General features: G+C 55.2%; 1 protein-coding gene across 7 annotated transcripts in view; it reads right to left on the bottom strand.

The window, feature by feature from the left end:
• Positions 1 to 11515, bottom strand: part of TOP1MT (DNA topoisomerase I mitochondrial) — a 28492-nt gene extending 16977 nt beyond the window's left edge. For 2 of the 7 annotated variants that reach the window (XM_046641786.1, XM_046641785.1), the window contains exons 1-4: positions 4436 to 4615; positions 4104 to 4194; positions 2901 to 3125; positions 1817 to 1938 (exon numbers count right to left, since the gene is read on the bottom strand). In XM_046641786.1, the coding sequence (XP_046497742.1) occupies positions 1817 to 1938; positions 2901 to 3125; positions 4104 to 4194; positions 4436 to 4459 (462 nt within the window). In that variant the 5' untranslated portion in view covers positions 4460 to 4615. Of the gene's footprint in view, positions 1 to 706; positions 2274 to 2900; positions 3126 to 4093; positions 4195 to 4435; positions 4616 to 11386 lie in introns of those variants that run through there. The other 5 variants (XM_046641792.1, XM_046641790.1, XM_046641789.1 and 2 more) reach the window with 5 other exon arrangements.
• Positions 11516 to 12716: the final 1201 nt, after the last annotated feature.

Below are 12716 nucleotides of genomic sequence, written 5' to 3'. Positions count from 1 at the left end.
GCCCACGTGGCCTCCTCTGAAGAACAGCCCCCACCCAGGCTGCATGTGGACTGTGGACACGTGGACAGGACTAACGGCGTCCCTCACTCACTATTCAGGTCCTGCCCGCTTTGCACCACTATTACACAGATGTATTGCAGACCTGCATCTGTGCATCTCTGCCTTCATCGTTGTCAGTGACTGAAAGAAGCACTGACAGAAGAACAAAGCTAGACAACCAGCACAACCAGACTCAAGCCTTCCCCCAGAGCTGCAGGCACGAGGGCAGCGTGGTGCTGGCATCGAGGCCGAGGAGCAGAATCCAAACAGACCCAGATGTGGATGGACAGGAAAGCAGGGCCTTCAACAAGCGGTGCGGGACCGTAAGACACCACATGCAGAGAAGGCGCTCCGGGCTGCACCTCACAGCAACCCAAATCAGCTCAGGTGTTGACCTAAGTGCACACAAACCTACAATAAAAACTGAAACTTTAAAACTTCAAGAAAACAGCTCAGAAAAACCTCTGCGGTCTCAGGTTAAGGCAAAGGTTCCTCGACATGACACCAAAACACAATTTACTACCAAAAAGAATACATGAGACTTCCCAACATTTAAAACTCCTGACCTTCAAAAGACACTGTTAAGAAAATGAAAACATAAGCCATAGACTGGGAGAAAATATTCACAAATCATATCTTTGATCAAACACTGCTAAACTGAACTGACCAATGAAACTTTTCTCTTCATCCAAAGAGAGAAGGTGAGACGGCCACAGACTGCGGGACAAGATCCACACTCCATGCATCTGACAGAGAACCTGCATCCAGAAGACATCACGAAAGACTCCTACAGACCAGTAAGGAATATGCCAGCAACTCAATTTTTTAATGAACATAAGTTCACAAAAGGAAATGGGAAAATAAGCACACAAGAAGATGCCCCCATCTCTGGTCATTAGGGAAAAGCAAGGTCAAGCCACAGTGAGACCACCGCACTCCCCAGCCTGGTGACACCGCAGGCCCTCTGCAACCCCGCACACATGCTGAGAATGCACGTGGACAGGCGCGGGGGAACACTGCATGGCGCTTTCCAGTACAGCCAGACACAGACAGCCTGTGACCCAGCCTCCCACCCTTGGTCCCTGCGAAGAGGTCAGTGCTCGAGTCCACACAACGACCTGGGCCAGAATGTCCTTGGCAGCTTCCCTTGTGACAACCAAAACCCAGAAAGGACCCAGATGCCCGACGATGGAGAAATGGACACGTGGTGTGTGTGCCCACAGTGGAGCACGCCAGCAACAGCCAGCACCCTGGGATGGACTGCGCTGGTGTCACGCTGAAAGAGGTCCTGGGAAAGGCCTTGGAGCATTCTGCCATTCTCTGTGTGGAGTCCCAAGGGTGCATGCACATGGGAAACTCGATTGAGCTGTTTGCCAAGATTAGTGCAGACTCATGCCTAACTCAATTTTCTAAAATAAGAAAACAGCCTTAACATAGCACCTTATCTTCAAAGAACTTCCTGCCAAATGTTTGTTTCCTGAGGGCCAGAAGGTGCCACTCCTGGCCTCCTGCCATCTCTCCTTCTGAGAGCCATCCCTGTCCTTGCAGCTGTACCTGGGGCAAGGTCAAGACAAATCTGGCTCGCTCCCTCTGCCTGCCTCTCCAGCGGCTCCTGAGAGAGGAGAGGCCGGGCAGGGCAATGTCGACAGAGCACTAGGCCATCTGAGAAAAGAGGGTGGCCAGCAAGAGCTCAGTCAGGCCACGAGAGGCAGCAGCTGACGGCACCTGGCCCTGGTGTGGGGTCCAGGACAGCTGTCGCGCTGCCCACAGCACGTACCTTCCGCCAGTCACTGAAGAAATTATTTTGGAAAACTTCTTTTGTTGTATATTCATGATCCAACATTTTCCCATAAAACGTGGCAACCTCCTCGGCTGCTAAGCTCAACTTCACAGGCTTTCCTGGGGACATGAGAAGATGTGCTGATGTAGGAGGCACCCTGCCCCACGCCCAGCCTGCATAACTCTGCTCTTTTAAATCACACTGTATTACATATTGAACCAAGAGCAAGGCATTCTAGTTTTTTTAAGCTCAGAAGCACATTCTAAATTTAAAAAGATTGGTGCCCCTGTGTCTGGGTGGCCACTGTAAGCATCCTCGAGTAGGTGCTGGAGCGTTGCGTTCTGCGGCCACCATTATTCACATTCTTCCTGCTGTAACATTTTATTTTGCTACCACACTTACATGGAAACTTATGGTTCAAGAACATGTGCAATTTTAAAGATTTCATTTTTCCTTTTTCTCCCCAAAGCCCCTCGGTACATAGTTGTATATTTTAGTTGTGGGTCCTTCTAGTTGTGGCATGTGGGACACTGCCTCAGTGTGGCCTGATGAGCGGTGCCATGTCCGCGCCCAGGATCCAAAGCGGCGAAACCCTGGGCCACCACAGTGGAGCGCGCGAACTTAACCACTCGGCCAGGGGGCTGGCCCCCTGCGATTTTAAAACACACAAATTTCCACATAATTATAAGCAAAATAAAAGTTAGTCTTCAAAGTAGAAAACATGAATAACTGTAGGTGTTGTGACCTTTTACACATCTTCACCTCTTTGCCCAACTATTTTCTACATTTTATTCTAAAATCAGCAAGGATTAAAGAGGCGTGCCAACGACGAACAGGCGTTTAAGCAGCCGGAACGTAACTGTGGGGGTGGGGTATTCATCACGAAGCTCCTCCAACTTTTCTGTATGTCTGAAAATTTTCATAACAATATGTTGGAAAACTACATATGCATTAGTTTGGTAATAAGGAAAAAGGCATTCATGATAAAACAGCAAAGTTCCTCCCCAAACTAGCTTCTCAGGAGGACGGAGGACACTATGAGCAGCCAAGGCCCAAGGGGCTCGGCTCCCCGTCCTCTGACCTGCAAACACGCCTTCTCTCCGGGACTGGGCCGGCGCAGGCCAGCCTTGGCTCCCACTTCCTTCCCATCTGGTGGAGGCAGGCTCTCCATGGAGCAGGAGAGGCAGAGGGGCAGCAGGCCGCGGCAAAGGGCTGCTCCAGGCACAGAGCTGGTGCAGCGAGGCCCTTGGGTTGCCTGCCGCAGCGCTGTTCCCACCAGGTGCCCACGCAGCAGTGACAGCACAGCCTGTCATGGAATTTACAGTCAAGCTCAGAGAAACAGATTCTAAGCCAAAAAGTACATCAACCAAGTTGCAGTAAGCAAGGAAAAAATGTGGCTGAGTCCTGGCTGAGCATCTACTGAGGACATGCCTGTGAGCGTGACTGGGCAGGAGCCCACGGGAGGTCACACAATTCTCCAGGTGGTAAGTGCTCCCAGAGCCCCAGCCATAGAGGGAGGCCTCCCTGCACGGCCGCCTTGCAGGAGGGGGACTTGCCAGCAGTCCGGGTGAGCCTGGAGGGGGCTGCACAGGAAGCAGAGGAGCGGCATGGCCAGGTTGGCCCACGCACAGACAGGGCGACTGCAGGTATCTTGGGGGCTTGTGTGTGCGTATACATGCATGGGTGTATGCGCCTGCACATGGGTGCCTGCATGGGGGCACACCTACGTGTATGTGCGCACAGGCATGCATTTGCACGTGAGTGCATGTGCCCATGTGCACACAGGTGCTGCTGAGGGCCTGGGCTGACCCAGGAGAGGAGATCTGTCTTCAGGACTGCTCTAGCAGAGACGCAGAAAGTGGGCTGAAACAGGTAAAACCAGCAGCACAGGACCAGGCAAGAGCTCCTGCCACAGTGAGACGGCGAGCACGAGGGCCAAGGCAGCGATGGAGAAAAGGGCCCACTGACCCCAAGCCCTTGGGAGGAGTTGGACAAGTCCCACATTCTGACCCCCAGGGTGGCTCAGCGCTCACAGCCCTGCAGTACCCAGCCCAGTTTCTCATGAAGTAGCAGAAACTGGGACCCTGCGAGCAGCACAGTCCAAACAGCCAGGACGCAGAAACCTGGCCACGCCCAGAGGGCCAGTCTAGGACACAGCCCACACCAGCCTGGGGCACAGCAGGAAGGCAGGTGACAGAACTGGGGGACAGCGCACACCCCACCACACTTGGCCCACCGTGCGCCCAAGGTGTGTCCCCTCCAACTGCCAGCTACCTGTACACACCAGCGGTCTCTGAGAGGGTGCCAGGCTGCAGGTGCCCGAGGGAGCGAGGGAGGCTCTGAATCCCAGACCCAGCAGTGGCCTCTCCTGGAGCCTAAGCAAAGGTCCAGCACATCTCCCAGGGGCTGACCGTCTGACCGACGAGGAGTGCTGCCAGCACGGGGCGGCCCAATGCCAACTCCATAACCCTCCCCCAGGGCATGCAGGCGGAGCGCCAGCAGGCAGAGCAGCACAGGCCAGAGGCAGCTCTCTGTCTGCTCCAGGTCAGCGGACACCACACTGCCTTCGCCCGCAGGCGCATGCGCTCCCCTCAGGTCACTGGGGCGGGTCCTCACCGTCATAGTAGAAGTGAACTCCATCAGGAAGGGGCTCGTATGAGGGAGCGAAGTACGGGCCTTTGTGCTCCAGCTGTTTCCATTTCACTCCATCTTGGCTCTTCTCCTCTTCCCACCTGGAGGACAAGATGAGAAGGTCTGCTTTTCCTCACACTGCACCTGCACCACGTGCCCGCCAGGGTCAAGCCTTTTCTGTGTGTCCCTCACGGACTCCCCTCTGTGACTCCACACAGGCGGGCGCTGTGGCCTCTACCACACAGCTGAGCAGGCAGGCAGTCAGCCTGCTAGGGGTGACCTCAGAGCACAGTCCTAGTCCAGTGACCACACCTCCCTCTCCACCCAGCTCAGACGTGCACGAAGTGGCCAGTCAGCACAGGTGCATGAGCCCAGCTGTGGGGAAAGGGCAGGGGGACTCCTCCAAGGGCCATGCCCAGCTCGGTCCCCTGAAGGCCAGCCCAGAGTCCCCCGGACCATCTCTGGAGGCCCCTCCTGGAGCCATGATGGTTTGCGCTTGCAACCATTTCCTCTGCTAAGTCAAGGCCCCGCTCGGTGCTGAAGAGCCCTGCCTTGGAGGCGCTGGGTGGAGGGGGAGGAGAGGGGCTGCCTGGACCACAGGGGAGCCGAGTCCCAGCCCACAGAGGAGAGGGACAGAGCAGATGTCCAAGCAGAGAGGCGGCCCAGGGGTGCAAGCCTCAGGGACTCTAGGGAGAGGTCTGCTGTTGGCTGTGGGGACAACTTGTATGGCCTGACACATCCCCATGAAACTGGATGGACGTGACCTCTGAGGCTCCCTGCCAAGGTCCCAGCTGCAATCAGTCCCCAGATCTTCCTGAGACAGTGTGCCGTCTGCAGACAAGAGCCAGCCCCGGAGGCAGACGGACAAGGCCCCATATGGCACCACACCAGGGCCAGACTCCACATGAAATCATCACCTATGCCCCAGGGACCGAGGGTCTGCTCTGGGCCAGCACCACACCAGGCCCCAGGGACACAGATGACCAACAAGCCCCTTCCCAAAGAACCTTAGAGAGGAAATCAGATGAATTCAGACAGACACACCTTGGCTAAGATGAAAGGGCAATGGGTGGGGGTGGGTGGGGGTGGGTGGGGGTGGGTGGGCAACCCTCTGCCAGCTCAGGTGCAGCTCTATGAAGAGAGCTGGGAGAAAAGCAACTCCCAGCATAAGGAACAGCAGGTGCAAAGGCCCCACATGGCAAGAGCTCAGCCTGACTGGCAGCACCAGTATGGTGAGCAGTGAAGGAGGAGGGCAGAGCAGGAAAAGCACTCCCGTGTGGCAGGGCACAGCCTTCCAGACAGGCGGACACTGCTCTCAGCACTAGCCAAGAAGGCAGGTAACCTGCTCAGCTCGGACACCCGGGCACGGGGAGACCCACGCTTAGCCCTGAGCACAGGCAGCTCACAGATTCAGCTACGAGCAGCAGGAAGTCTCCGAAGGGTTGGAGACGGAAAGGGACATGGGAAGACACATCTGTGAGAGGGTCCTGCTGGCTGTTTCTGCAAGGAGAGATCAGGCAGGTGAGCAGGGCAGAGGGGCTGCATCTGGGTGGAGCCTGTAACCTGAGAAGTTGAGGGTTTAAGAACACTCTGGAGTAGAATCCAGAGGCTCTGGTGATGGAGTGCATGTAGGTGGTGAGGGATAACAGAGGGGAGCCCCCTGAGGCCCTTCCTGGGGTTGGGGAGGGGGGTAAGGGAGCGGAAGAGCCTGTTGAATTCTGGGAGGTCACCCGCCACACGAGATGGCACCACTGTCTCAAGGTTGTTGGATCCTTACCCCACCACCCTGTTCCAGCGCATCTAGGGTGGCGCTGATGGTGCACTGTAAGTGCCGCTAAGGATGTAAACTAAGATAATGCTGTCTTATCAAATCAATGGAAGATGCATCCATTTTCAGATACCAAAAACCTGTGTGCACCTTGGGAGTGCCAGGCAGTAAGGGGGCTGAGCATTCACCACATACTAGGCACCATGCTGAATCCTTCCCAAAACCTCCACTTCAGACAAGCATCCTGAGGTCAAGGTCTGTGAGTGGGATCTTTGCTCATGTCCTGCCCTTGCCACTCACTGGAGCACTGCACACCTCAGTGACATTCTTCTGTCCCTCCACAGACTCCGGGACCAAGCACTGCCACAAGAAGCAAGCTCATTCTGAAAGGGAGATCTCCCTCCAACCTATTTACCCAATCTCGTGCAGCTGCAATTCAGCAGCTCTTTCTGGAATGCATCTGCAGAGGGAGGTGCGCCAGCTGTGCAGGCCCACTGTCTTCCCAGGGCCCCTCCTCCCCTCCCTCGGCTCCTTCGGCCCATCGTGCTTGTGCTGGCCTTCCTCCTCAGCAGAGCCTGAGCTCCCAGAGGCGGACAGGGCCTTCCTGCTGTGTGGCCTTGGGTGTGTTTTGGCTCCTTGGCTGTAAAATGGATGAACTGATAGTACTCAGGTCACACCCAGGCAGGGCTGACCAGACCACTGTGAGTCACTCAGGCACAAACGCACTAAGTTTGCAACATGGGAACTCTGATGCCTGGCAGGTGGCAACCCCCCCCAACTTCTTGGAAAAGCGGCATCTCACGTAGAGGGGAACCCACGTCATGCCCACTATTTAACCCCTGACCCCTGTACACACCTGCAGGACCTCTGCCCCATGTGCCCCAGGGCGGAGCTTGGGAGCACTGGCGCAGAAACAAGCCTTAGCAGGGAACACAATGGCCACTAAGGGGGGACTGGACACGTGGTATGTGCCCACGAAGGAATGAACGAAGCCCAGCTTCTGGAAACACGGAGGAACTGAGAAGCCAGCGTGGGATGAAAGAGCCAGCGTCAGACCAGACATGAAATCCAAAACCAAACACTACAGCGCTTAAGCCACGTGCAGCTACATAAGCAACGAATCTCAACAAACCGAAAAAAAGAACCAATAGGGGAAGAAACTCCCAAATGGGGCACCCTCCCGGGATGGGAGGAGCGGTGAGACGGGGCGGGGCCTGCACCTCCTGGGACAGGACGTCCAAGGGTGGAGTCAAGAAACAGCACGTGCTGCCTCTGTGCTCTCGAATTACATTTAGGGAAACTCAAGAGCAAGGCCAGCCGCAGGGCCTGTGCTCCCCTGAGGGTGCTCTGTCCCTGGCCCAGAGGAGCGGTCAGGGAGGACCCGGTGTGCCCGCCCTGACTCCCCTGCCCGGTGTCCTCGGCCGCCTTACCTGGCTCTGCTGCCCGGCACTCCCACCCTCCGGCCCTCTGCGCAGCGCGGGGATACGGGGCGTTCCTGCGCAGCCTGCTCCTTGCCCTCCCCAGGAGCAGGAACCGCAGGAGCTCGCAGACCCCGGCCCCCGCGCGTGCTCCGTGGACGTGGCCTGGTGAGTGCGCCCACCTGGGCTCTTCCGCCGGCGCTGGGAGGGACATCTCCCAGGCACAGGCAGCTGCACTGGCAGGGCCACTCCGGCCGCTGTCCCCTCATCCCTGTTTCCCTGTGCACTTGGTCCAGCCTCCTGACGCACTGGCCCTGAATCCAAGTCCAGTCTCGCCCCCTTTCGTCCCCACGTCCCGGCCCAGAGGTGCTGGGATGCTCACCCGGGCCACACGATGAGCCTGAGGCTCCCACGAAGGCAGCGCTGGGAGAGGCCCAGGGCCGCACACAGTAGGCACTGCATAAACACCTAGGAGCACATTTTCAGCGCTGGAACGCCACATTCCCTGCCCCACAGAGGTCCTAAGGGCACCTGGCCCTCCATAAACATATGCTCGCCCTGTACACCACCCTAGACACGGGAGAGGGATGCCTCCACACTGTCAGAGGGCCCTACTGTGCCACAGACAAGTGAAGCTGTGTGAGGACACAATGGACAAAATGCCAGCACAGCCAGAACACAGACACACCTTCCATCCAGGCCCAAGTGGCCTCCCAGAGAAGGTGCCTCTTGACAACTCTCCCTACAAGTCCTGTTAACACAATCCTGGCTGACCAGCCTCTCACCCCTCACCCCTGCACGTGCTGAAACCTCCCTCCACGCACTCACTGTCCCTGGGCTTGACCCCCCCTTCCCCCTGGGCAGCGCGGCCAAGCTATAAGCCCTACAGAGCAAATCCTGGTCAGGAGATGGACACGGCGCTCACCTGGGGCCCGGAGCCAGCCCGCCGCACAGCCCCACCACTTGTCCACCTCAGGCAGGTGTCTGACTCTCCTGCATCTCGGTCTCTGTAAAATAGGGCTTAGGGACTGCAGGAAGCAGATGAGGGTAGGTGGCAGTGTCCACACCTAGTGCACACGGCAGGCCCAGGCATACGCGCTGTGATCACCTAGGGGATATTTAACAGAGACAAGCTCGCCTGTGCACCCTCGGTAACCCTCACTACTGCCACCAGTTCTTCAGTTCCCACTCCCACCTCGTGGCTGGAAGCACTGGCACAGAGCTGCATGGCCGCAACGGCTGGATCTCAGCACCCAGACACATTAGGACGGCAGCAGCAAGGCATCTGACAGACCACCTTACACCAGGTGTGTTTAGAGGTTTGCATATATTCTCTCTTATAATCCTTCTAAAACCAGGAAGGAAATTCCACACATGCCCACCACTCCTGCAACAGAATCCTGCGGCCATTTTGCTTTCAAATTCAGACCACTTAGGCTTTGTAAATGGGGACGTGGCAGGACAAAAACCCTAAGATCTACAAACAGATGAAGAAAAAGCACCTGACAAAATCCAACAGGTTTTCATGATAAAAATAGAAAACACACTTAACAAACTAGGAGTAGAAAGGAACTTCCTCAACCCGAGAAAAAGAAGCTACAAAACCCACAGCCACGTCATACCCAAAGGTGAAAGACCACACCGTTCCCCAGGACCAGAACCAGACAATGGCGGGTCTGCTCTCACCACTGCCGTTCCACACAGTCCTGGGGGTTCCAAACAGAGCACAGAGGCACGAAAGAGAAACAGAAGGCGCCCGAGTTGGACAGGAAAAGTAAGCTGCCTCTACTTGCAGACAGCAGGACACTGTAGACAGAAAACCCAAAAGACTCCACAAGAAAATTACTGAATCTAATAAATGACTTCAACAATGTTGCAGGGCATAAGATCAACATCCAAAAATTAGCTTTGTTTCTTTACACCTGCAACGAGAAACCTGAGAAGAAAATTAAGAAATGACTCCATTTATAATAGCACCAAAAAAATAAAATAGCTAGGAATAAATTCAACTAAGGAGGTCAAAAATTTGTATGCTGAAAACTATAGAACATTGCAGAAAGAAATTAAAGATGATCTAAATAAACAGAAAGTTGTCCCATGTTCATGGTTTGGAAGACGTCATTTTGCTACAATGACAACATTCCCCAAAGTGATCTACAGGCACAACACAGTGCCCACCAAAATTCCAGCTGGCATCTCTGCAGAAATTGACAACCCAATCCTAAAACTTATAGGAAAATATGAGGGATCCACAAAACCAGAAACAATCTTGAAAAAGAACTAAGTTAGCAGACTCACACATTCAGATTTCAAAACTTATTATAAAGTTTCAGGAATCAGGACAGTGTGGTGTTGGCATAAGGACACACAGGTAAATCAATGGAGCAGAACCAAGAGTTCAGAAATAAACCCATACATCCATGGTCAACTGATTTTCCACAAGGGTGCCAAGACCACTCAATAGGAAAAAAACAGCCTTTTCAACAAACGGTGCTGGACCATCCACGGGCGAAGAATGCAGTTGGGCACCACATGCGAAAGTCAAATCAACATGGATCAAAGACCTGAAACTAAAACCATAAAACTCTCAGGAAAAAACATAGGTGTAAACCTTCATGACCCCGGATTAAATAAAGGTTGTTTTAAATGATATCAAAACTACAAGCGACCAAAGACAAAACAGCTAAATTGGAACGAGCAAAGGATCTAAACTGACATTTCTCCGAAGACGACATACAAATGGCCAACGAGCATGTGAAAAGACGCTCACATCACTAGCCATCAGGAAGACGCAAATGACCCCACAATGAGAGCCCCCCTCAGAACCCTTCACGTGTGTCCTCATACTTAACAGCAACTCCACGCAGCAGGTACGCACAACACCATTTCATATACAAGAGAAACAAGGCTCAGAAAGTTTAAGTAACTTCCCCAGAATCAAACAGCTGCTGAATGTGGGAGCAGATACCAAGAAAGACCTTTCTGACCCCGAAGCCGCAGACCCACTTGTGGTCTCCTCCACAGGGTATGAGGCAGCGCTGTCCAGCAGAAATGGGACACGAGCCACACAGGGATTTTAAATCGTCTAGAAGCCCTATTTCCAAAAGAAAAGGTGAATTTAACTTTAGTAATACACAGCAGTTCAACCATTATATCCAAAATATTGTCATTTCAATGCATAATCAATGTGAAAAATTAATGAGTTACTTTACATTCTCTTTTTCAAACTAAGTCTTTGAAATCAGTGTGCACTTCACACCCACACCACATCACAACTGGAACCAGCCAGATCTCAGGCCCTCATTGCCACAAGTGGCTGATGGTGGCCAGCTGCCATATGGGATGGCGCAGGTGTGATGGTTAATTAAGGTAACGGGGTCCAAAGTCTGCTCCTCTGCTTAGCAGCTGTGTGACCATGGGCAAGTTACTTAACTTCTCTGTACCTTGGCTTCCTCATGTGAAAAATGGAGAGAACAGTAGTGACCTCATCAAGGACTGGGCAAAAGCAATGCAGACGCAGAGTGAGAGCTTCATGGAGGCCGCTCACTGGTACCCGGGAAAACCTCCATTTCCGAAGCTGCCGCTGCACTAGGGCGTCCTGGAGTTACCCATCACACCTCCCCGACAGGCCCCTGAGGGTGCCCGGGCTGGCCCTGAGGGTACACACCCCTTCCCACTGGCGCCCACAACCTGAGAGCTGCCAGGATGTCCCTGGCCTTGAGGGGAGGGGACAGGACAGGCGGGACGTACCATCTCCACTGGCCTGCTTCCTCCTTCTCCTGCCCTTTCGGGGCCTCCGCGTCCCTCTTCTTTTCTCGCCCTCTGCATGTCCCCACGCCAACCAGCTGCTCCTGCTCTTGCGGCAGCTCCTTGCCTCCGCCCTGCTTCATGCCGCCCTGCTTCTTCTTTTCTTTCAGCTTTTTCTCTTCTCGAGTCTTCCTTGGGAAGCCTCCCAGCCCGGGGGCAGTGGCGGGGACCACCTCCTGGCCGGCTCCTTCCTCCCCCGCAGGGCCGCATCCGTGGGTGCGCTTCATGCTCCCCTCCTCCATGAGCTTGGCTCTCTGTGGCCCCTGGTCTCCCCGTCTCTGATCCTTTGCTCCCCGGGCCCCCACCCCACCTGCAGTCTCCATCTTCCTTCTCCTGTCTATTCTGGGACGCTCCACCTGTGACTTGGACTTGTGACCATGCGCCTCCCCTCCTGCCTGGGTGTCCCCACCCAATCCTTCACGGGCCCCTTCCATGGCTCTGCTGGCCCCCGTGTCTTCCCCCTCCTCATCTGTCTGTCTCCTCCCCAGCAACCCTTCTGCTGTTGCCTTCCCTGCCGTAACTAGTTCTCTGTCCTCAGCCTGTGTTCCTTCTTTGGGGCTCCCCGCTCCTGTCTCCTTGTCCCCACTTTGCTCCCCCTTCCCTCTGGCTGCTGGCCTGCCCCCCGTTCCCTCAGGGCCCCCCTTCCTGCGGCTGGCGTCCCTGTGGTCCTTCTCCAGCCTCGATGCTTTTGAACACCTCCCAGCACGTTTCTCCTCAAGCCCTTTCAGCCTCTTCTCTTCCCACGTTTTTTCTTTAGTTTTCTTCTGTTTGCTTTTCATTTTCACCGGGCCCCCTTCCCGGTTAGCATCTCCTTGCTCACTGTCTCCCTCTCCGAGGGTGCTGCGTGGCAGGGCCTTAATGCCTTCCTTCCTGCCCAGCACAGCCTGCAGGGGCCCGTCCCCAGAGACCATCTCACATCCACCAAGGGCCAGCTCCATTCTGTCTTCAGGGCCTCCTCGTGGCCTCGGAACCTTGCCCAGAACAGAGAGAACACGTTATGAGCGGGCCCCGGGCAGCGCCCGCCCCAGGTCAGAGACGAGGTGGGAGGCCCACGACGAGGCAGGCTGGCCACCACTCGGAGCTCACAGGGAGGGAAAAGGGACCAGAGAGCACACACAACCCTGCAGGACGGCTTCCCAAGACACTGCACACGCCCTACCACTGCCCACAGGGACAGCCCTCAGGGGACCTCCAGACCGAGGCCATGGGTTTCTAAGCGCCTCCGACTGAGCTTTGGGAAACAGCTTTGGTGTCTCAGCCCTTGTCAGGAGTG

Source organism: Equus quagga, chromosome 16 (assembly GCF_021613505.1).
Source record: "Equus quagga isolate Etosha38 chromosome 16, UCLA_HA_Equagga_1.0, whole genome shotgun sequence".
In the NCBI taxonomy this organism is placed as follows: domain Eukaryota; kingdom Metazoa; phylum Chordata; class Mammalia; order Perissodactyla; family Equidae; genus Equus; species Equus quagga.
Note: the sequence above shows the minus strand (reverse complement) of the source record. Positions and strands in the feature narration are given on the sequence as shown.